Source organism: Neofelis nebulosa, chromosome 14 (genome assembly GCF_028018385.1).
Source record: "Neofelis nebulosa isolate mNeoNeb1 chromosome 14, mNeoNeb1.pri, whole genome shotgun sequence".
In the NCBI taxonomy this organism is placed as follows: domain Eukaryota; kingdom Metazoa; phylum Chordata; class Mammalia; order Carnivora; family Felidae; genus Neofelis; species Neofelis nebulosa.
In genome coordinates this window covers 64,151,514-64,176,459 of record NC_080795.1, presented here as the reverse complement: position 1 = coordinate 64,176,459, position 24,946 = coordinate 64,151,514, and the positions used below count along the sequence as shown (strand labels likewise).

The following is a 24,946-nucleotide window of genomic DNA, read 5'->3' as shown; positions in this document are numbered from 1 at the left end:
ATCTCAACACTGTATAGACAAGATAATAAAGGACCAGAGAAATGAAGTGACTGGTCCACAATCAAGTAACTAGAAACTGCCTCTATTGAGCCCTGGGTTTATACCCTTTCCTCGGTTCTACAATGTATCCTTTCATTAATCAGTACAAACAAATATAAATAAAAAACAGGAAAACAGAATTTTTAAAGTCTGCAGTAATTTATAGAAGTATCATATATGATTACTATAGTAAACAAAAGTAGTTTTTGTAATGAAATATTATGGAAGACTAAAATGAAAGGTATTAATTACGAGTTGAAGATGGGATATTTCATGAAGAGAAAAATAATCACAACTTATATCACCTGGACCAACTTATATATTATACCACAATTCAAAAAACCTAAAAGTGAAGCCAATCATCTATATAATCCGCAGAAACTCTATGCTCAAGATATACATAAATTGAATAAATCATATATATCAACCTCAAATAGCAAAATGATAATCATAATTTGAGTTTGAATGCCAGTTATTAACCTCAAGTTCAAGTTTCTTTTTTTAAAAGTGTATTTATTTTGAGGAGAGAGAGAGGGAGAGAGAGAACCAAGATCATGTCAACACCTACAAATGAGTTGTTTTCCCTCTCTTTTCATCTCTGAAAGAACTTATCTAAAATGGATGCTATTCCTTAAATATTTGGGAGAATAATTTGGTGAAGTCATACTGGCCTAGAGTTTGATAGTGGGAAAATTTTTTAACAATTCAATTACTTTATTTTTTTTTTAATGTTTATTTATTATTTTATTTTGAAAGCGAGCGAGCAAGCCTGAGTGGGGGAGGGGCAGAGAGGGACAGGGAGGGAGAGAAAGAATCCCAAGCAGGCTCTGTGCTATCAGGGCTCAAACTCAGGAACTGTGAGATCATGACCTGAGCCCAAACCAACAGTTGGACGTTTAACCAACTGAGCCACCCAGGCGCTCCATTACATTCAAGTTTCTCTTCAAGCTCTTAAAATTCATAATCAGACAGAATTCATCTTCAAGACAGTGACATATTGGGGTGCCTGGGTGGCTCAGTCGGTTGAGCGTCCAACTTCAGCTCAGGTCACAATCTCGCTGTCCGTGAGTTCGAGCCCTGCGTCGGGCTCTGGGCTGATGGCTCAGAGCCTGGAGCCTGCTTCCGATTCTGTGTCTCCCTCTCTCTCTGCCCCTCCCCCGTTCATGCTCTGTCTCTCTCTGTCTCAAAAATAAATAAACGCTAAAAAAAATTTTTTTAAAAAGTGACATATTAGAATGTCACTTTTTATGATTAATGCAATTGTGTAAGCTTAAGAAGCTAGATATTTTCAGATACCAATTTTTCCACTTTACAGTTTTATTCAAATAAAAGGCCCAAATTGCCCATCTCCCAAAATAGAGTTGAAAATTTCAATAACTAAAATTTCCTTCCTATGGCTGCTAAAAAAATCTCATTTTCACTCTTGTGGCTGAAATACTGTGTACTGTTAAAATATTTTAAAGATATTATAGAAAGCATATAAGCATACTCAGCCAAGGATAATGATTCTCTGCTATTACTATCTTCTTCCTCAAAACACTCAGCGCTCAAACATTCTTCAATATTTGTTTGAAGAACATCTTCAATTTCATCTTTTTCTGTACCAAAATGTATCTCTTCCCAGTGAGAACTGCAAAACTAATATATCAAAAGATTGCATTAAATAATGGGTTTCTGAAATTACTTACATTGGCAAAGACATTCACTAATGCCTATTTTTTTCATTTCTATTACCTGATAAAATCCACATATTGCCTGCACTGCAAAGAACCACTTCTTGGGAGCAGGTATGCCGCCTACCGAACATGCTTGAAAACAAAATCATGCTTATTACAAGAAAGGCGTATCACAAATAAGCAGATGCTATAGTATCTATACTTAGAGAATTATATAACTTTTATTACGTATATAGTTCTTCAAGATATACATGTGTATATGCATATACATATACATATATATTACATGGATCTTTTTAAAATCTCTAAAAATTTAAATAGAACAATCTGCCCAAAGAGCAAAATTATTCACTCACAATGAATACTTTTAATTTGTCACAACTCAAAATCCATACTATTTTAATCATCATTTCAAATACTAAAACCTACCAAGAAAAAAACCCCAACACCCACTTAATTACTACTGAGTCATGCAAAACCGCGTAAGTGATGGTAAGAGATCTAGTTCCCTCTTCAAAGACAACGAAGGTCTGGTTCAGCCTGGCCAGAAAGAGAGAGAGGAGATAAAACAATAGCCTCATGACATTTTCTACTCCCCTCTGAAGCCATTTCAAAATGTTGTTGTGTATCCAACATGCAACTGTAACTGATGGGGGAGTGTGGGGCAAGTTGAGGGCAAAATACAGGTGGGTACCCTCCCTCCCTTGGCCCAGTGGAATATTGTTTGGACACTCCTGGCTACCCAAGAACAAAGGAAAGGGGTTTAAGTACTTGCCATGGTAATGTGGGAAACTAAGGCAAATGAAAACTTAAATTCCCTTACTGCCTACAGCCCACTGACAAGTCCTCGAAACCAGCAGAGTGACCTCCCTCTAGGAGCTCAGCTGCCTGGAGGATGACACTTTGCTGGGGGCAAAAGAGAATCAGCTTAACATTATCCCAACCTCGAGGATCCTGTAAATCTACTTCCTTTATCTCAACTGCCCCAAGACATATGCTGCCAATCCTACTCCAAGCTTATGGCCCTGATATACAACTGAAGGGTCTCCTGACTGAGGTTTTATTAAACGGTAATAAACGATGTTTCCCTAGCAACAGGTAGCCCCTGAAGGTCCTGAAAACCTTGCTTCCAAAATTCCTTGGAGACTTGCTCTATCCCTGACCCCTTCCCAACCTGAGGGTATATAATGAGTTTACCTGTCACGACCCCATGCAGCTCTCCCTACCCCTGGGTCCTGTCTCCATGCTTTAATAAAATCACCTTTTCGCACCAAAGAGGTCTTCAAGAATTCTTTCTTGGCCTTCGGTTCCAGACCACCCCAGCATCACCCCAAAACTTCATTATAACTACATTCATTAAGACACCAATAACTAATGTTATAAAATCTGATAGCTCTTACCACTGTTGTTACTTGATCTCTCAACATAAGAATAAGAAAGGAATGAAAGATGACACAGTTGACTACTTTCCCCTTAAAACACTTGATTTCTGTGGAACCTATCTTTCCAGCTACTCCTCATGCCTTTAAAAACTGGTGTTCAGGGGTGCCTGGGTGGCTCAGTCGGTTAAGCGTCCGACTTCGGCTCAGGTCATGATCTCGAGGTCCGTGAGTTCGAGCCCCACGTCGGGCTCTGTGCTGACAGCTCAGAGCCTGGAGCCTGTTTCAGACTCTGTGTCTCCCTCTCTCTGACCCTCCCCTGTTCATGCTCTGTCTCTCTCTGTCTCAAAAATAAATAAACGTTAAAAACAAACAAACAAAAAAAAACTGGTGTTCAGTTCCTTTAAATACTGGGATTCAGTTCAAGATTTTCTGCTCTTCTCACTATCCACAAACAATCCCATCCTTTCTCATAGTTTGGACTGACACCTACATATTGATGACTCTATTATCTGTATCTCCAGCCTTACTTTGCCTTTTGAGTTCTGGACACACGTATCCAACTTTTGCAAAACATTTTCAACTTGACATCTTACGGGGCAACTAAATAGATGTTCCGAACTGAACATGTCATTTGATGAGGTCTTGGGGTGATAAGGGGGTTCAGAGCTGACAGCCAAGAAAGAATTCTTGAAGATGTCCTTTGGTGCAAAAAGGTGATTTTATTAAAGCAAGGAGACAGGACCTGTGGGCAGAAAGAGCAGCACTGGGGTTGTGAACAGTGACTACTTATATACCAAGGAGTTGGGGGAGATAAAGTCAAGAGGGAGTTTCTTGAAGAGATTTCCATATGCTAAAGAGGACTCACAGATTACTGGAGGCCTAGCTATCATCAAGCTAAGGTTGCTTTTCCCTCTAGCAAAGCATTAGCATTAAGATGGTAGGGAGTCCCTGGAGATTAGGCTATTAATAAGATTGTTTTTTCTTGTAATATTACTAAGATATTTGTAAACTAATGGAGACTCTATCAGTTTAACATTTGTTTTCTGTCCTTTCCTTTGTTCTTGGGCAGCCAGGAGTGCCTGAGAAATATTACACATATTCCACCGGGGCGGGGGGGTTGTGCTAGCTTGTGCTGGGCTCTCACTCAGCTTGTCTTACGGCCCCTCATCAACCATGCCTCAAACTCTTAATTCTCCTATCTTGCTAAATGCCACCACCTATACTATCCCCAAGCCAGAAATCTAATGTCATTCTTGATTGCTTTCTCACACTACCCTTCTCCCGAATCACACCAATGCAACACTAGGTCAGGTGGATTCTACCTCCATAATTTCTTTCAGATCCATTTTCCTCTACCGCGGCTACCTCTCTTATTTCTTAGCTGGTCTTCTGCAGCAGCCCCCTCATACCTATACTTTCCTCCAATTTGTCCACTATACTGTAGCCAGAATACTTCAACAACACAGATGTCACCAGATCTCTTCCTTCACTAAGGCCTTTAATGGCTAATTATCATTATGAAGAAGTCCAAGAGCCCTGACATGATTTACAAAGTCCTCCACGTTGCTATGCCTATCTCTCCAGCCTTATCTCAATTATAATCATATTATACTTCCAGTTTCTCAGACTTGCCATATTACTGAAAGCAATAATGTTCACAGGGTAAGAAATTCAATCTCTTTGCATGGTTCTGATATGCAGATTTCAGTTCCCATGATTTAAATAACACCTGGTCCCCCAAAACGGGGCTCAAACTCCAGCTACCATGGTTTATTAATCAACTGTAATTGCCTAAAGCAAAACTTCACTGCTAGCTTCTCATATCGCAAATCACTACATAAATCAAAGATGTGTATTATGATCAGTGACCAATCACATTGCTACTTTTCAAGGTTTGTTGCTGATTGGTCACTGCATAGCTGTTATTCAGTTCATATGAATAGATGACAAATATGTAATTGTGTTTCCTTCTTGTCTCCCAGTGATAAATTTACATATTTTACAAAAATGGGTAACAGGAAGAGGAAACTGGCAAAAGGAAAAAAAAAAAGATAAAGGCACAGCAAAGAAGCACAAAGTGATTAACACCAAAAGTGACATTCAAATCTAATGTAAATGGATTCCAAAAATAGCTGCTGTGAAAGAGAGAACCCAATGTGGGGTTTGAACTCAGGAACCAAGAGATCATGACCTGAGCTGAAGTTGGATGCTCAACAGATTGAGGCACCCAGGCACCCCTTGGACAAGAAACTTCTATCTACCCAAACAGGAAGCAAAAGTTATCCCAAGAATTCCTATAATGCTCCCAATATTTCTTCAATGTATACTTTCGAGGCATAAGTGAAAGAAAAGCTTTCTTGCAATACCAGTAGTATTGACTTCAATTATACCAACTTGAAAAAGTAATGAGTACTACCACAACTTGGCAAACAGACTAGGGCAGCGTGAACATTTATAACCAAAACAGACTAGGGCAGCATGAATGAGCACCCTACCCGGAGCATCTTCAGAAACTTCCTTCAGCTTTTAATTTGGTCTGTTTTGGTTATCTCCTTTTTCTGAGCCCTTGAAAGACACTCTCAGAGGCCAAGAAGAGGAAGTAAAAGAGAAGATAACTATAAAAAAAAAAAAAAAATCAGTAGATGGATTTGTATAATGCCAATAGAAACCAAAGGAGATGAGATTTTTACAAAGCAAAGGCTGGTCAAATAAGCCAAATACTTTGAAAAAGGTAAAACAGACAAGAATGGAGACAAGATTACTGTGTTTAACAATTATGAAGTGCTTTTAAGAAAATCGATAAGGGTGGAAAAAAATGGTAAGAAATATGTAAGAGCATTAATAATGTATTTGTACTCAGGACAAATCATAAATCCTCCTTATAATACCACATTACCCTATTATATATGGAGCTAAAGATGGGCAAGGAAATACCACAAAGGGAACGAAAGTCAAGCTGAGAACCTAGAATAATTTTCATAACAATTTTCACACAATTTAATGACATTCAAGCAGCAGGAAGAGGGAATTAGCATCTTTTTCAGTTTTGTATTTCCTTACTTATCTCCCTATCCCAGTGATGTGTGCAGTCAACAAGTATCTTTCATACTTTTAAGTGACCAAATTAATTAAATTTATTTCCAATACAAATACAGGGCCAGAGAAAAAAGGGGTTCGTGTTATACTTACCAGGAAAAGTACTATCTTCTGGATTCATTGAAGCACTAATGCTTCTTTTCAGGAGGTGATAAACATTTGCTGCTGTTAAATCTGAAAAAGAAAAGGCAAACTAACTCAATGGGCACAAGAGTTACATAATCTAGGCCTATTCCAATTTCACCATCAGAGACTCTCCAGAACAACATGTTATACATAAAAGAGCTACACAGAGAAAACCCAAAAGGCTCCTGGTTTATACACGCTAGCCAGTTAAATATTCAAAATTCCCCCCAAAGGATAATTTTAAGCAGAGAAGGGAAACTCTGTCACAATACTCTATACACAACCACATATATTTTCTCCTCAAGATGCCTGCTCAATCAAAACAAACAAATAAATAAAATGCAGTGTGGATTATAGACAGAAACACCAAATAGGAGTGTCATTTCAAACGGTCACGATTGTTTTAAATTTACCATTTTTTTTAATCTTAGTTTTTATATGTAGGATATCTCCTCCCATTAGGATGTAGACTCTAGGAGAGTAAGATCCTTGTCCATCTTGTTCCTTTCTGTATTACTTGTATTTGGAACATAGAGTTGACGGAATCGCCTATTGAATGCATATATTTCTAACTAGAAGACATTCCATTCCGAAGGCACAGAGAATAAATCAGCTAAATTTTTACTGTGCCAAGAACTTCTGAGCACTGGAATTGTGCATCCACAAATTTGTCCCTATTTCTCCACGAAGATAATGACATTTTTCAGCCCTTATTGGGCCGATCCCATAGAGTCTCAGATTCTCGGGACACCTCGAGATAGCCCCCCTCCCTCACCGGCAGAACTTGATCTCAAATTTAAATTTCTTCCCCTCCCCGCAAGCGGTTCCCGCTCTTTCTCAGCCCTGCGCTTACCCGGCTGTTTCTCGGTACCCTCAACGGGTGACTTCCCAGGCCCATGATCCACTTCCCCACCCGCTGCTGACGGGACTTTTGCTTCCCCCCAGATCACAAGGAGCAGGTACCGATCCATCTCCTTCGAGCCGAGCTCCTATTTCAGATCTTGGTTTCCACATCCAAATAGTCGCGCGCTGCTTAGGCACTTCCGGTTTCCATCCACCAAATTTAGGTCGGCTGGAAATTGTGCGCGCTGGGTCGGTTTGCCTCAGCTTTTCCAGCCGGCGGGTTCTTTGGGGAGTTATTCTGTCAATGACTGCATTATTTCCTCCTGTCAGGATGAAACCGCTACCATGGGAAGACTGGAGGAGACCCAGAAAAAGCAGAGAAACTGACGACGGCTGGCTGGCCTAGGAACTGTCATGCTTGCCTATATATGTTTCCCGCCGGGCCATTAATGCTGGGGTCTGGCCGTGGACCCTGGGAATAGGACGGTCCTGCAAGTGGAGAAGATGTCGAGTTTCTCTAGGGCGCCCCAGGTGAGCTCGAACTCTTGTGGCTTGATGGAGTTCATTAGGCTGGCAGAAGGAAGTCAGTGGCTTCGGTGGATTTAGTGACGCTGAGTGGGCAGGAAAGAGGAGTTCCTGGGCCAGGAGATGATGCCTCGGGAAAGCACTTTTGAGAATCGTGATTCTGGCCGCCGCTTGCTGTTGTTCTCTTTGGTATTCGTCTCCTCTTTTCAGTTAGCCCTTTTCATGACTTTTTTTCTAAGGAAAGAGTATTCAGATAGGGCACTGTAGACCATTGTAAGGATTTGCTTATTACTGAATAAAATGAGGATCTAGTTAGTGAAGGGTTTGGAGCCAGGAAGTGACAGTGATCTCACTTAAAAGTGTTAGAAGGAGCTCTCTGGCAGCTAAGAATAGACTGTTCAGAGGTGGGGATTCGTGGAAGGTAGAAACAAAGAGTCGGTTTAGAGGCCAACTGCAGTGATCCAGGCTAAACACGATGGTGGCACAAACCGAACTAGACAGTATAGGGTTGAAAAGTGGTCAGGTGGGGCGCCTGGGTGGCGCAGTCGGTTAAGCGTCCGACTTCAGCCAGGTCACGATCTCGCGGTCCGTGAGTTCGAGCCCCGCGTCAGGCTCTGGGCTGATGGCTCGGAGCCTGGAGCCTGTTTCCGATTCTGTGTCTCCCTCTCTCTCTGCCCCTCCCCCGTTCATGCTCTGTCTCTCTCTGTCCCAAAAATAAATTAAAAACGTTGAAAAAAAAAAAAAAAAAAGTGGTCAGGTTTTGTTTGAAGGTGGAGTCAAAAGGATTTCCTGAAGGATTGAATGTGAGCTGACAACGAAAGAACAAGGATTACTCTAAGGTTTTTTTGTTTCTGAAACCGGAAGCGTGTGCCATCAGCTGAGATAGGGAAGACTGAAATTGAAGCAGGTTTCAGGTAGAAGAGCTGGAGTTCAGCTTTGGGTCTGTTGACCTGAGATGCTTCTTAGCCCAGTCCTGCTCCGAGAGTGATTCCTTCCTTGAACTGTTTGTTACCTCTCCTGGATGAAGGAAATTTAAGAAGTAAAATTAAAAATTTGAAAACTTTACAGCAGTTTGATGATATGGCAGTATTTTAATGGTTTTTGAACAAGGTGTTTTTTTTTTTTATCAATATATTGATCTTGAATGGAATGAGGACAAACTAGTCTTTAGGAGATGGTTTAAAAAGCACTGTAGTGCAGCTACCAAATGGGCAATTGGTACAATTGTAGAGTTCAGGAAAGAGGTCAAGGCTAGAGATGTAAATTTCTACACTTGGGAGTCATAAGCATGGAAATGACATGTAAACATACAAGTCTGGAAGTAGTCATTGAGAAGGTGTGTATAGAAAAGAGAGAAGGACCAAGAACTGAATTCTGGAACATTTCAACATTTCAGTGGCAAGAGATAGGAAAACAAGCAAAGTAGGGAAAAAAACCAACAGAGGGTGGTGTCCTGGAAATCAAGTGAGGAAAGAATATCCAGGAGAAGGAAATGATCACCTGTATTGAAGACTTAGAATTGACCAAGGGATTCAGTGACATGAAGGTCCTGGTAACTTTGACAGGCAATAGAGAGAGGGGGATGGGTGTGGGAGGAGAAAAGCCAGGGTGGAGCAGGTTGAAGTCAGCATGAGGACAAATTGGAGTAAAGACAACTCTTTGGGAGAATTTTGCCACACATGAGGCAGTGGGTAAGTGAGGTAGAGAGGGTTTGTTTTTTGTTTTGTTTTAACTTCATTATGGAGAATTTCAATGCTATATAAATGAAGGTACAGCCCAGTTTCAAAAACCTCATAGCCAATATTTTTTCATCTGTACCCCCCATTCACTTCTTCCCCTTATGAATCTGAGGTGAATCTCAGATTCCTCTTATTTCATTAATAAATATTTCAGTATGTTCTCTATAAGGATTCTTTTTGAAAATATAACCCCAATACCATTTATCAAAGACAAAAAGTAATCTAGTATATGTTCAAATCCCCAATTTTCTCATTTATGTTATAGAAATACATAAATTTTTACTGTTTGTTCCTTTGGTTTAGGATTTAGAATGTAATAATTTCATGTTTTTTAATTCTCTCTTAATAAGTTCTTTTTCCAATTTTTTCCTTTGCAATTTATTGAAGACCAAAGATTGTCCTATAGACTTCCCACTGTTTGAATCTTTTTTTATTTTTATTTTTATTTTTTTACTTAGTCATAAGCTGAGAGTACTAGGGAAAAGATATGGGCTAGGGGCTGTCTTTATTTGCAGAAGACATGATTGTCTTTGTGAAAAATCAGATGGAATCTAGGAAAAGCTCCTAAAACTGATAAATAAGTTTAGCAAAGTTGCAGGGTACAAGACCAAAATGCAAAAAATGAGGTGTATTTCTATATACTAGCAACGAACAGAAATTTAAATTAAAAATACAATACTATTTACAATGGCATCAAAATATGTGAGATACTTAAGAGAGAAATCTGACAAAAGATGAGAGAGGAGAACAAGTAGAAACTAGAAAAGTGAGAAAGGAAAAAAAATGGTGAGCAGTTTAGAAGCTGATATGAGGTTTGTAATGATAAAATTTAAAATAAACCCAATTAGCCTGATTGTATTTTTTCCAGCATTGTTTAGCAACCTGTGTATATGCATACAGAAAGCAGAAAGGTTGACATCTCTATGGGCTGGAATTTTCTGAGAGCTTGAAGGTACTGATGGATACTACAAAGACAATGGTTTATGCCTGACGCAGCCTAAAGATGTCTGTGTAAGACAGCTATGTAAAATTCAAGTTTATTCAACATCCTCCATCTATACTTGTCTAGCTATATTCTGTTACTTACCTCTTCCATAGAATTGAACTGCTGAATAGTTTTCAGTTCCCAATTAGCTACTCATTTTTCAATTTAATACATATTAGTCTTCAAAGTATTTTTGAAGACCTTATTTTTTTTTTCTTTAATGTTTATTTATTTTTTTTGTTTAAATTTTTTTTTTTTTCAACGTTTTTTATTTATTTTTTTGGGACAGAGAGAGACAGAGCATGAACGGGGGAGGGGCAGAGAGAGGGAGACACAGAATCGGAAACAGGCTCCAGGCTCCGAGCCATCAGCCCAGAGCCTGACGCGGGGCTCGAACTCACGGACTGCGAGATCGTGACCTGGCTGAAGTCGGACACTTAACCGACTGCGCCACCCAGGCGCCCCAATGTTTATTTATTTTTGAGACAGAGAGAGACAGAGCATGAACGGGGGAGGGGCAGAGAGAGAAGGAGACACAGAATCGGAAGCAGGCTCCAGGCTCTGAGCCATCAGCCCAGATCCCAACGCGGGGCTCGAACTCACGGACCGCAAGATCGTGACCTGAGCTGAAGTCGGATGCTTAACCGACTGAGCCACCCAGGCGCCCCTTTGAAGACCTTATAAACAGTTTCTGCTTTCATAAGAGTTCCCATTACTTTTCCAGATTCTATTCTGTATGATATCAAAAATTGTCATAATATAAAGGAAAATATATCTTTGAAATGTTTTAAATAAAATATCATCCACACTGCTAATAGGAAGGCAGGCAAGAAAACTTACTGTGTTAATCTTTGTAGAATGTAAAAAGACCCTCCTTTTCCAGAAACAAATGAAAACAAAACCAAAACAATTATTTAGTGACAGGATCTTTTTTCAAAGTAATTATTGATATTAACAGTAGAATATACATGATGGTATATAATAATCTCAATTATTTCCATTTTAATTAGAACTTTCTTTATTGTTTTCTCTGTCTCTGTCTCTGTCTCTCTGTCTCTCTCTCTCTCTCTGTCTTTTTTCCCCAAGCAATGGGCCACTTTTGCTCGGGTTTGGTATCTCTTAGATGGGAAAATGCAGCCCCCTGGCAAACTGGCTGCTTTGGCATCAATTAAACTTCAAGGATTGCATAAACCTGTATACCATCAACTGAGTGAGTATCATTTTATACCTGTCACGAGTAACCATAATTTTCATGCCAGAATAGAATGTTGAAAAGTCTGACTGAACTACTTCTAAGTACCTCTTTTTTTCTTGGGATCCCTTGTTCCATTCTTACAGAAAACCTACTAGGGCACTGAAATGAATTTGGTTTATTCACAGGAAAACCATACAGACCAGTTTGCCTGAGATAACACCATTTTATGTCATTACCCCAGCAAAATTCTCAGTAGCTTTCCTTTCACTCTCAGATATCCTGAGTGGGACTAGAAATCAAATGTTCACTCTTACACGTGTGTCTTCACATGGCAATGAACATTTGAATAGGGAGTTTTTGAAAATGAAAAAATAAGTTTGTCTTTTCTTCTAAAAACCTTTCCCCTAGAAAGATGGATAGAGCTAGCGGAACATGGAAAGTTTACTTTTTACTGTTTTGAATTGATAGATTTGATTTTCTGTAACCTTTTTCCAAAACAAAGGAAAAAAGTTGTTTTGATACTTAAGGTCTTCAGCTTATTGTAGGTAATTCTGATTGACTTCACTTACCTAGGCACTGCAGTGCACACCCAACAAGTTCTAGGTGTCAATTCTTACTCTTTGTCTTGACCTGTCAGCAACATTTTGTGCAGCTGATCATAGTGTTAACTTTTTGATACATGAAATACACAAAGATATATACAGTATGTAGATACAGTATGTAGACAAATCTATTTTTAAATATAAGTAATATTTTAAAGAAAATTAACAGTTACAATGATGATGAAATAAATACCCATACACTCAACATTTGTGTTATTTCCAATTTTTTTGCCATTACAAACAATATCCCTGTTGGTATTCTTATACCTTTTTTCCAGGGCACAGGTGGAAGAGTTTCTCCCAGATCTGTCTATAGGACAGGAATTACTGGGTTCAAAGGTGCATGGGAAACTAGGTAGTCTTTATGCTAATGTCCTCTCCTACCAGAGTTTTTATTAGCCATCATCTTCAATAACAGTTGATGTTTTCATTCTTTTTAAGTTTGACTACTCTCATAAATGTGGAATGCCTTCTCGTGGTGGTTTTAATTTTCATTTTCCTCATTGCAAATGGAATTAAGTATCTCTTCACTATTTAATGGCCTTTTATCATTTCTTCTTCTGTGAAATATCTGTGCATGTCTTTTGCCATATTTCCACTGAGTTATTTGTCCTCTACATTTTTCTTTTTTTTTTAAAAAATTTTTTTTTTCAACGTTTTTTATTTATTTTTGGGACAGAGAGAGACAGAGCATGAACGGGGGAGGGGCAGAGAGAGAGGGAGACACAGAATCGGAAACAGGCTCCAGGCTCCGAGCCATCAGCCCAGAGCCTGACGCGGGGCTCGAACTCACGGACCGCGAGATCGTGACCTGGCTGAAGTCGGATGCTTAACCGACTGCGCCACCCAGGCGCCCCGTACATTTTTCTAACTTTTATGTATAATTTAACATGTAATTTTTTACTCAGTCATTTGAAAATAAGTTGCAGATGTCTCAATAAATCCCCCTGAATTTAGCATGTGTCTCCTAGAATAAGTATATTCCCCTATGTAACCAAAATGCCATTATCATACGTAACAAAATAAACATAATTTAATTGTACAGTTTAATGTCCAGTACATTTTCACATTTGCCTCGTAGTTTCAAGCATATTTTTTAAAACCAGGACCCAACCAAGCTTTATGTATTATTGCCTTTAATTGTTATATTCCTTTAGTCTTTTTAAATGTAGAATAATCCTTCTCTTTTATTTTTTCCTGCCATTAACCTTTTGAGGAGTCCAGGCTAGTTGTCATATAAAGAACTTTCTTCTTAAACACATTCTTTACTTGTTTTTGGATGCGTTCTCTTACTAACTAGATTCTTTCTCCCTCTCTGTCTCTCTGCCCCTCCCTTGCTCACTCTCTCTCTGTCTCTCAAAATAAATAAATAAACTTAACAAAAAAAAAATAGGAGTGCCCTGCAGCCTGGTCTTTGGACCCCTTCACATTCCTTAGGCAATCACATTCAGGTTCAGGTCTCTAAATATTTTCTGTTAGGCTGAGCTCCCAAATTCATATCTTCATTTTTTACCTTTTCCCTGTATTCCAGGCTCCCATAACCACATTTCTACTCAATAAATCTTAGGTGTCCAGTGGGCATCTGCAACATTTTAATGTGTATTTAACTCGGAGATGTCCTACTTCCTGATTTCCCCCACCCAAAACCAACCTGTTACTTCTGATTTCCCCATCTTAGTTAACAGCATCTGTATTCTTTTAGTTGGGCTAGTCAGAAGTGTTTGCTTCATTTGTGACTTCTCTTTGTTCAACTCATATATATGGGTATATATCTGAAAAAATATATGTATCTGAAATCTAGCTACTTCTCATTAACTCTTCTACTGTAATTTTAAACCACTTTGCTCTCTAGTTGGGATTATTCCAAAAGCCTCCTCACTGATCTCGCTGCTCCTACTCTTGCCTCAATAGGGTCTTTTCTCTACAGATGAGTTGCAGATGTCTCTTCCAAATGAGAAAGTAAAAGCCAACATTTGCCAGTCCCTACAAGGACCTACAAGGTGTGGTCCCTTTTACCTTGCTGAGTTTACTTCCTACCTCCTAGGGTAATCCACTAAGGCTTGCTGCTCTTTCCTTAATGTGCCTGTCAGCACATTTTTGCCTTAGGGCCTTTTCATATTTTGTTCCCTCTGCCTGGATGGGGTTTTCCAGATTTATGGCTTAATTCTTCACATCTTTCAGATTTCTGCTCATTTGTATTCTGAGAGAGGCCTTCCCCAGTTCCTCTGTCATCTCACCCTTTCACTCTATACTTTACCTTGCCTTTAGGGGCACCTGGGTGGCTCAGTTGGTTAAGCATCTGACTTCGCCTCAGGTCATGATCTCATGGTTCGTGAGTTCGAACCCCACATCGGGCTCTGTGCTGACAGCTCAGAGCCTGGAGCCTGCTTCAGATTCTGTGTCTTCCTGTCTTTCTGCCCTCCCGCCACTTCCCACCCCCTACCCCCTTGCTCACACTCTCTCTCCTAAAAATAAACATTAAAAAAAAATTTTTTTTAATTAGCATCCTCTGATCACCTGACATATATAAATATGTATTATCCACACCTCCACCACACTAAGTTCTAAGAGGATAGGAACTTTGCCTAAATTTTTCACAGCTATATGCCCAGTGTCTAGAATAGTGTTTGACACATAGTTGGGCTACATAAAATGTTTTTTGAGTGAATATATGCATTCATGAATACGAGTTTTGAGAATGAAGAAATTACTTTTAATCGGGGCTCTGGCATTTAGCTAAGTTAGATTTTGGACCTGTGGAGCTAGCAGGGAAAGTACTGCAGATGGGTTGATTTGGGTAAAAGCAAGAACTCATGAGTTACGCCATTTCTCATACTTGCCGCTCTAATCTTTTTCTGCACTTTTTAAAAAAAATTTTTTAATGTTTATTTATTTTTGAGAGAGAGAGAAAGAGACAGAATCCGAAGCAGGCTCCAGGCTCTGAGCTGTCAGCACAGAGCCTGATGCGAGGCTCGAACTCAGGAACAGTGAGATCATGACCTGAGCCGAAGTCAGATGCTCAACTGACTGAGCCACTCAGGCGCCCCTCTTTTTCTTCACTTAATGAAAATTTCAAAGTCAGCTCACAACCTGTGAAATCTTTAAGTATGGAATATGAATGTAAGGATTTTGTCATGTCAGTGTTAGTTTTTCAAGCACTTAGTACAACATCTGGTCCTTCAGAGATGCTTATCAGAAATGTTTTGTGGACTGACACTTTTAAGAAAATGTTTTATGAGCACAGTCAGTTTTCATTATTCACCGTAGTTACGTTCTTTAAAGTCACCATGAATGCTGAAAGAGAGCGAACACTGAACCATTGCTTTAGAGATATGGTTAGGTTCCAGTGAGCCTCTAGTCACAACATTCATTTGTCAGCCAGGCAATAAATAGCTTTGTTTTATGTGTGTTTCTGTTTAAAGACAGCTTGTTTAATATACATATTGCATTCTTTAGCATTGAACTCACGGCTAACCACACAGTAACTCATGCCTGAACGATGCTTATCTAACACAGGATTTCTCTGTAAAACACACTGCAGGCTTCTTGCACTTAGGAATACTACACAGCACTTCAGCATCAGACTCGAGGGATATTTTAAACAGCAAAGTCACTTATAAAAAGCACAATAATGCCAAAAACCTAGCACTAAATAGACCACAAAAGGACACTGGTTTATAGTAAAAGAGCCGAAACAAAAGACAGTGCATTACCATATTTGACCTCAGCTTATGCATCAAGCTACTCAGATTTTTCACTGCCGTGCACATGTCTGCAAATGACTGGGAAAGCACTGCAAGTTTTGACATTATCAATAAATTTTAAGAGAATAGGCAAATTTGTAATACAGAATACATGAATAGTGAGGAGCAACCACACCTTGAAAGGAAAATACTGGTCAGCAGACCTACGCTTGACTAATTATAAATCCGTTTGCTTTAAAAATCTCGGGTTTTTGTGGGGCACTGGGTGGCTCAGTCGGTTGAATGTCTGACTCTTGGTTTCAGCTCAGGTCATGATCTCACAGTTTGTGGGTTTGAGCCCCATGTCAGGTTCTGTGCTGGAAGTGCTGAGCCTGCTTGGGATTCTCTCTCTCCCTCTCTGACCCTACCCAACACCGCCCCCCCCACCCCGCTCACCAAGCACTGTCTCTGTCTCTCAAGATAAATAAATAAACTTACAAACAATATCTGTGGTTTTTGGCAGACAAGGAGAATGTTATAGTCTTAGAATTACCAAGTAATAGAATGAATTCCTTAGGACTTTAGATATTTTAATTGCCTCATTGATATACATGAGAACTAAAATCAGAAGAATAAAATGACTTTCTCCCTGTCACTCAGCTATATTATAATAGAATATGGACCAGAACCCAGGCACCTGTTTCATCAGATAGTAAATTACCCATTCCACATCAGTGTGGTGATTCTTAGCCACTTAAACTATGTTTTCCTGCTAAGTTGTTTATTTTCTTGGCAGTTATCCTTGTTATCAACAAGGTAATATACAAGATCTTTTAGGTTGTTTTTTAAAAAAATTTTTTTTTAAGTTTATTTATTTTTGACAGAGAGAGAGAGTGGGAGTGTGAGCTAGGGAGCGGCAGAGAGAGAGGGAGACCCAGAATCTGAAGCAGCTCCAGGCTCTGAGCTGTCAGCACAGCTGACAGGGGTTGAACCCACAGACTGTGAGATCATGACCTGAGCCAAAGTCAGACACTTAATCGACTGAGCCACCCAGGCGCCCCTTTAAAAAAAATTTTTTTTTTTAACATTTATTTATTTTTGAGAGACAGAGAGTGAGTGGGGGAAGGGCAGAGAGAGGGAGATACAGAATCCAAAGCAGGCTTTCCAGGCTCTGAGCTGTTAGCACAGAGCCTGTCGCGGGACTCAAACTCACGATACGTGAGATCATAACCTGAGCTGAAGTTGGATGCTTAACCGACTGAACCACCCAGGCGCCTTAGGTCGTTTTTGTAGAAATACAAACAATACAAAATTTGGGAAAAAGTAGAATTTGTAGTAATGTAATTTCTTTCTTAAAGTATAGCACTTATCTGTTCACTGAATTAAAGTTCTGCTTTCCTATAAGTGGGTCATTATAGCAAAAGTATTCCTTAAGTACTAATGAAAATACTTGCTAGCACACCAAAAGAGCTTTGGTAGCTACCTATCATGTCATCCTTTTCTAGTAAAGGAGAATAGCTTTTCTATGAAATTAAAAATTAACGTTTTAAAGACTGAGCTGTATTTTTGTTTCACTATATAATTTAATACGTAACTTATATCAGCAAGACTTTTTATGTCCACAAGATGTCACTAAAGTCAAAACTTAAATTGCAAGCAATTTTTAGCTTACAAACATGTCTGTCGTAAGTTTATTTCTAACATTCATTGTTAAATAAGCATTTATCAAGCATGTATTATGTTCTCACAATCGCTGTAAACATGTTTGTTTGAAAATTGACATACAATTTCCCAGATAAATAATACTATAAATGATGTTCATATATCCAGGAGTAGCTATAAAAGTTAGCCGGTAATATATCCAAACATAATGTATACTGTATTTGAACTACTTTGCAGGTCCAGTAGACTTTGTGAAGTTTTATAGAAAACCAACTTTCCACTTATAAGGTTATTTTTTATGGAAAATGTGGTCTGAGTCAAGCTGGAAATGATGTAGAACTAGGAAAAGTTCCCTTCTCTTTCTAATCAGAGCTGCCCTTCTGAATTTGGGACCTGGGAGCTCTTTGAACATGGTTGTTACTGATAATAAAAAGAAAGGGCACATGGTAATTTTTAGATTATACTTACTCTTCATGAGGACTCCATTCTTTTCATTGCCCACAGATTAATAAATTGAGGACAGTATGAACGTTTAAAAGAAGCAGAAGGGCACCTGGGTGGCTCAGTCACTTAACTGTTCCACTCTTGATTTTGGCTTAGGTCATGATCTCACGGTTGGTGAAATTCAGTCCCATGTTGGGCTGTGTGCTGACAGCACGGAGCCTGCTTAAGATTCTGTCTCTCCTTCTCTCTGCCCCTCCCTTGCTTACATGCGTTCTCTCTCTCTCTCTCTCTCTCTCTCTCTCAAAATAAACAAGCATTTTAAATTAATTAATTAATTTAAAAAATAAATAAAAGAAGCAGAGACAAACCTTCCTTTAGCATTTTCTAAAGTTATTGTTAGATTATCCTAAAATACTCCTGATCTACATGAAAGGAAACAAGTTGCACACAGTTCTTAAAGTTAATGTTATAAACTCTAGCACACCAGGCAGTTCAACAAAGATTAGATCTAATCTCTAACATTCTGCCTTATATTATTTATTTAATCTTTTAAAGACTTGTTAGGGAAAAGAAAGTTTAGGATGCTCTTTTTAAAGTTACCAAGCTAACACATTTTTCTCTTTTACTATTTAAGTTCAGTGTCAGTTTATTTCAAATGTAAATTACTGCATCATTTTAATTTTGCAATCTTAATTGCACATTTATTCTTCAACTCCTAGAATATCATCATACAAAGCAGTGAAGGAGAGTTTTGCTTTAGATCATATCTTGAATACTTAACTCCTTTAAAAGTGAATACTTAGATATTATCAATAAATTTGAACAACATGCCTTGTTCCTATCACAGTGTCTTTATACTCAGTAGATTTTGTGGTAACTGATGTGATCTTCTGTTATATTAGCTATGCACAAATTCAGGGATGCCGAAAAAAACACTGAAGAAGGCATTTGGACATTTATCTTTCAAGGTTGGAAACAAACAAAATGACCAAAGCCAATTTTATTATTTATCACTCAATTGAAATAGCTATTTTCAAACATTTCTCAAACCAAATCTTGTAAGGAAACCCAATATATAAAAGCAGTGCTCTGCTAGTTGAAGGAGGGAGAAGATGCTCGACCCTTTCCCCTTTGAGTCACCTTCTCAGAACCTGACATCTCTATCAAATACAGTTTTAAAATCAGTAAGCTACAGCAAAGAGCTTTTAAAGAAGGATTTGACACGTGGAGCGGATGAAAAGACAAGCTACAGACTGAAGGGAAATATTTGCAAACCATATAGTCAACAAGAAACAAACTAACACTTAATTAGAAAATGAGCAAAATATCATGACCAGATGGTAAATAAATACATAAAATGATTCAACATTATTAGCCATTAGGGAAAAACAGATTAAACCCACAGTGAGACATCACTGCATATCTGTCAGAATAGCTAAAATAAAGAGTGGCAAATGCTGGTGATGATGCAAAGAAACTGGATTGCTCACACATTGTTTGTAGGAGTATAAAATGGTACAGCCAGTCTGGAAAAGAATATGGCAGTTTCTTATAAAACTAAACATGAGCTTACCATACAACAATTGCACTTTTGGACATTTCTCCCAGGGAAACTAAAACACAAAAACCTGTATCAATTAATAATACTTCCACTGCATTGCTCTTTATCCCCATATATTTATCAGCCTCTGACGTATTGTATGTTTACTTGTTTATTGTCTAGCTCATTGCACTAGAATGTAGGATTTATTATGACCAGGGATTTCAGTTGCATTCATTGCTGTATTCTCAGCATCAAGAACAGTACCTGACATGAGTAAGTAGTAAGTGGATTAATTTATTAATCAATGGAAAAGAACTACAAAGCAGATTTTGGAAGAGATTCCCACCAAACTTACCAGATATCTCCATCTGAATCCATCCTCCTATGGAATCTGAGCAGCTCAGACAGTTTTGATTGGTCCAATTTCTAAGATAAGAACTACCAGTACATCTCCCATGAAATCTAAGAGAGGAATTGAATGCGAACAGACATGATAGAACAAGCCCTATTTACATTAAAGTGAACACCAGGAATTTTTTCTTAACACTTATTGTGACTTGTAATTCCCATTATAAAAGAGGTCTACATTAAGAGTCTTCAGAAGGGAGCTTATAATCTAGGTGGAGAAAGTAAAATTGTACAAATGATAGGACAAGATAGAGTTAAATCGGTATCATAAGAGAAATTCAGGCATCCTTGTGGACTCAAGGGAAGTTGGGTTTGGTATTAGGAAAGGCTTTATGAAAGGACTGGTATTAATTTTGGAACTTGATATTTATGTGGAACTTAAATTTTATGGATAAAATTTAGCAAGCGGAGATAAATCAGGAGAGTATTTCTACTGGAAGGATCAAAGGAAAGATCAGGGGATCTGTGTATACGATCTTCTGTATGTATGTGTGTGTGTTTTAAACAGAAATAATGGGATAATGCTTCAGAGAATAGCAAGTAGTATGGTTTGGGATGGGAAAGAACTGGTAAATAAGGCTAGAAAGTTTGAGCCTAAACTGTAGGTATCCTTGAATACCTTACCTGGGGAGTTGGTACATGTTGAGGTACGAAGGTGACAAATAACTTTAACCTAGGGTTGGTATGTTAAAAAGAATTTCGGAGCTGTCCTCAGAACCTAGTAGAAAAGGGTGCATGATCAACTAGCGACTGATATTCCTGCCTCCAGAATGAATGTTATATCTCTTCCTCCCAGGGAATTTTGAGGAAAAAATATGAGTTCTGGTTTAGGGGAGAAAATGAGCCAAAACACTGAAGCTGTAGGACTGAGAAGCACCCCTGATAGTGTGACTCATCATTAGAACTTCAGTTCCCTGACATGACACTTTCGAGTTTCCACTTTGATTGAATTTATCTGAATTTATTTGGCACCTAATTTCATTCATTCATTCATTCATTCGTTCATTCACTCATGCACACATGTGCGCACACACACACCAAATATTATAAAAAGGAGTCAAGGTTACACATCTAAGGTGAGAGTTTTTACAAATACACTCACAACTCCTTTTTCTAAAAATTACTTATTACTTTAGTTTTTTTAATCTGAAAGAAATTAATTTCTCTTGGAATATCTCTTGATCAGGCAGTAGAGTTCTAATTTATATACATTTGCTGCATATTATAAAGCATAATTATTTAATGAAAACTTTACAATGAAATCTATTGTATGTAGAAATTAAGACAGAAATAATTGTACTATATTCAGGGTTTCAGCCTTTAACAATATTGGCTTTTGTTTTAATATGTAATGCAGTTAAAAAATATTTAATTCCTGGTTAGTTTGATTTAGAGTTAGAGAAGTCTTTCTAAGAATATATTCTAAGAATATATATTCTCCCTCAATAACTTATGCCAGAGGCATGTTATTGAGGGAGAATAATTTTTCCCAGATTAGATGTTCTTACCTTACAGATGAAAGAACATGATTTTCATCTGATCTGTGATATTCTTTTGAATGTCCTTTGAGAGATCCTTTTGATCTCTACAAAGACAGTAGGTTTGTTTGGAATAGCTCAAGATGCTTTTTGTTTGTTTGTTTGTTTGTTTGTTTTAAGTATTTAGAGAGAGATAGACAGAGAGAGTTGGGGAGGGGCAGAGAGAGAGAGAGAAAGGGAGAAAATCCCCAAGCAGGCTCTTCACTATGAACCCGATATGGGGCTCGAACTCACAAAACATAAGATCATAACCTGAGCCAAAATCAAGGGACACTTAACTGACTGACTGAGCCACCTAGGTGCCCCGGTTTTTCCATATTTAAAGCTTAAATAACATTTAAAAAATAAATTCAGCTCTTGTGTAAAGCTAAGGATTCCATTTTTCCTCAGCCTAAGTGTCACGGAAAGAGGCTGAACCGGGAATTAAATAACATGGTGTGTGAGCTTTGGCAAATCACTTGATCTTAGCAGGCGTTAGTGTCTTCAACTGTAAAAGTCTGGTTGAAAACTAAGGTAACTTCAGCATTCTCTGAGATGACATAGATATCTTCTCACGCTCTTTATTTATTTTCCTGGTTCATTTGTCCAGTTGCCTTACTAGCCCATTGTGGGTTACTTTTAGGACCTTTGATCAATTTGCCAAATACAGTCAAAACTGTCCTTTCAACCCACTGACAGCAAAGCTTCCCAGGTAAAGCTTTCCTTTACACCTTTCGATTCCCTTTCATTGTGATAAAGAAAACCTACCTGCTTTTTTCTCTTTCTTTTACCCTCATTCCATGTAGACTATATACTTCTCTCTTAAAATGCTGTCATTGATGGGGCGCCTGGGTGGCGCAGTCGGTTAAGCGTCTGACTTCAGCCAGGTCACGATCTCGCACTCCGTGAGTTCGAGCCCCGCGTCAGGCTCTGGGCTGATGGCTCGGAGCCTGGAGCCTGTTTCCGATTCTGTGTCTCCCTCTCTCTCTGCCCCTCCCCCGTTCATGCTCTGTCTCTCTCTGTCCCAAAAATAAATAAAAAACGTTGAAAAAAAAAATTTTTTTTAAATAAAAATAAAAAAATAAAATAAAATAAAATAAAATAAAATGCTGTCATTGAAATTCAAAGTTCATTATCTTATAATGTAACTGTTAGTTTTCATATGCGGTATTTATTTATACTTATTTTTTCAGTGTTTTTAAATAAATTAAAATCTTTTTAAGTTTTCATATTAGTAGAATAGGCATTTAAAACATTTTTTTGATTATTTGATTTTGTGATGTATCATGACTCATGGGAAAACTGCATGTTGACTTTTTAGGGGTTTTTTTATTAATTTTATGGAAAATTAATCTAATACATATATTTTAATTTTCAGGTCATCTGGCATATCAAATATGCATGTTGTCATAGTTGAAAGTGGCAGTTTAAATGTAGCTAGTTAAATGTGGTTGGAAAAAGCCTTGGGTTAGTAGTTAAGCATAAGATCATAATACTCTATTGTTCTCTGAATTTAAGGAGAAAAATCAATTGTGACGTTTTACATTTGTTTTCAATTTGGCTATTGGTAAAACATACCTTTTTACATCTATATGCGTATTGTTTTCATTTTCTCTTCTATTTTTAAGGGGAAGTTTATATTAGACATTTAAAGGTATGTTAATATAAACATTTTAGCAAAGTGTAATTATTAACGGGAAAAGACCATAGGAATAACATTAGTTTGCCTTTAAAAGATGTGTTGTTGTTATTGGCATCTTTAATAATATCCTCTTTTATCTTCCAGTGTTGAGATTTTCCAAATGTCTGGCCAACTCTTTCACTCTTTCTATACTTAGATGTTATGTAAAAGAGGAACAGAATAGCAAAATCCTGTTCAAGGATTTTGATGTTGCACTGTGACTTGCATTTTATGTTTTTTAATGTGTTGTTTAGACTTTGAAAAGCTTTATAAATAACCAAGACCACTTTTTCTTAAAATCGTGACTTTCATATAAAATCTTTTCTTCTTTGTTCTTTTTAAATCTAGGTGACTGTGGGGATCATGTTGTCATAATGAACACAAGGCACATTGCATTTTCTGGAAATAAATGGGAACAAAAAGTGTACTCCTCACATACTGGGTAAGATAACGCCATTGTCCAACAGACATATGAAAAAATGCTCAACATATCTAACCATCAGGGAAGTGCAAATCAAAACCACAATGAGGTATCACCTTAACATCTGTCAGTGTGGCCGCTAAGACAGTAAATAATAAGTGTTGGTAAGAATGTGGAGAAAAACGAACCTTCATGCACTGTTGGCGGGAATGTAAATTGGTATGGCCGCTGTGGAAAACAGTGTGGAGGTTCCTCAAAAAATTACAAATAGAGGGGCGCCTGGGTGGCGCAGTCGGTTAAGCGTCCGACTTCAGCCAGGTCACGATCTCGCGGTCCGTGAGTTCGAGCCCCGCGTCAGGCTCTGGGCTGATGGCTCGGAGCCTGGAGCCTGTTTCCGATTCTGTGTCTCCCTCTCTCTCTGCCCCTCCCCCATTCATGCTCTGTCTCTCTCTGTCCCAAAAATAAATTAAAAACGTTGAAAAAAAAAAAAAAAATTACAAATAGAGGGGCGCCTGGGTGGCTCAGTCGGTTAAGCGTCCAACTTCGGCTCAGGTCATGATCTCGCAGTCCGCGAGTTCGAGCCCTGCGTCAGGCTCTGTGCTGACAGCTCAGAGCCCGGAGCCTATTTCAGATTCTGTGTCTCCCTCTCTCTCTGCTCCTCCCCTGTTCATGCTCTGTCTCTCTCTGTCTCAAAAATAAATAAACGTTTAAAAAAAAAAAAACAATTACAAATAGAAATACCATATGATCCAGTAGTTCCACTACTAGGTTATTACCCAAAGAAAACAAAAATACTAATTTGTAAAGATACATATACCTCTATGTTTATTGCGGCATTATTTATAATAGCCAGGATAGAGAAGCAACCCACGTGTCCATTGATACATGAATGGATAATGATGTACATGTGTGCATGTGCACTGGAATATTACTCAGCCAAAAAAAGGATGCAGTCTGGCCATTTGCAACAACATGGATGGACCTAGAATATATAGCGCAAAGTGAAATGTGTCAGAGAAAGACAAATACCATATGCTTTCACTTATGTGTGGAATCTAAAAAAACAAATGAACACACAAAAAAGCAGAATCAGACCTATAAATACAGAGAACAGATTGATGGTTGCCAAAGAGGGTAAGAGTGGAAGGGAGGGTGAAAGGGAGTGGAAGATACAGGCTTTCAGTTATGGAATGAATAAGTCACAGGGATAAAAGGTCCAGCATAGGGACTATACTCACTGGTGTTACAATAGCCTTGTATGATGACAGAAGGTAGCTACACTTGTAGTGAGCATAGCATAATAGAGAGTTGTTGAATCACTAAGTTGTACACCTAAAACTAATGTAACATCAAGTATCAACTACTCAAATAAAAAAAAA

The 24,946-nt window shown here is 38.3% G+C and overlaps 2 protein-coding genes across 6 annotated transcripts in view; one reads left to right on the top strand and one right to left on the bottom strand.

Annotated features, from left to right (window-relative positions):
* The window catches only part of MTBP (MDM2 binding protein), an 85,735-nt gene extending 78,363 nt beyond the window's left edge, over window positions 1-7,372 (bottom strand). For 2 of the 3 annotated variants that reach the window (XM_058698931.1, XM_058698932.1), the window contains exons 1-4: window positions 7,173-7,370; window positions 6,287-6,367; window positions 1,774-1,847; window positions 1,529-1,677 (exon numbers count right to left, since the gene is read on the bottom strand). In XM_058698931.1, the coding sequence (XP_058554914.1) occupies window positions 1,529-1,677; window positions 1,774-1,847; window positions 6,287-6,367; window positions 7,173-7,290 (422 nt within the window). In that variant the 5' untranslated portion in view covers window positions 7,291-7,370. Of the gene's footprint in view, window positions 1-1,528; window positions 1,678-1,773; window positions 1,848-6,286; window positions 6,368-7,172 lie in introns of all 3 variants that reach the window. The other variant, XM_058698933.1, reaches the window with a different exon arrangement.
* Window positions 7,373-7,563: 191 nt separating this feature from the next.
* The window catches only part of MRPL13 (mitochondrial ribosomal protein L13), a 50,395-nt gene continuing 33,012 nt past the window's right edge, over window positions 7,564-24,946 (top strand). The window contains exons 1-3 of one of the 3 annotated variants that reach the window (XM_058698935.1): window positions 7,564-7,693; window positions 11,498-11,621; window positions 23,495-23,588. In XM_058698935.1, coding sequence (XP_058554918.1) covers window positions 7,667-7,693; window positions 11,498-11,621; window positions 23,495-23,588 — 245 coding nt within the window. In that variant the 5' untranslated portion in view covers window positions 7,564-7,666. Of the gene's footprint in view, window positions 7,694-7,736; window positions 7,877-11,497; window positions 11,622-23,494; window positions 23,589-24,946 lie in introns of those variants that run through there. The other 2 variants (XM_058698934.1, XM_058698936.1) reach the window with 2 other exon arrangements.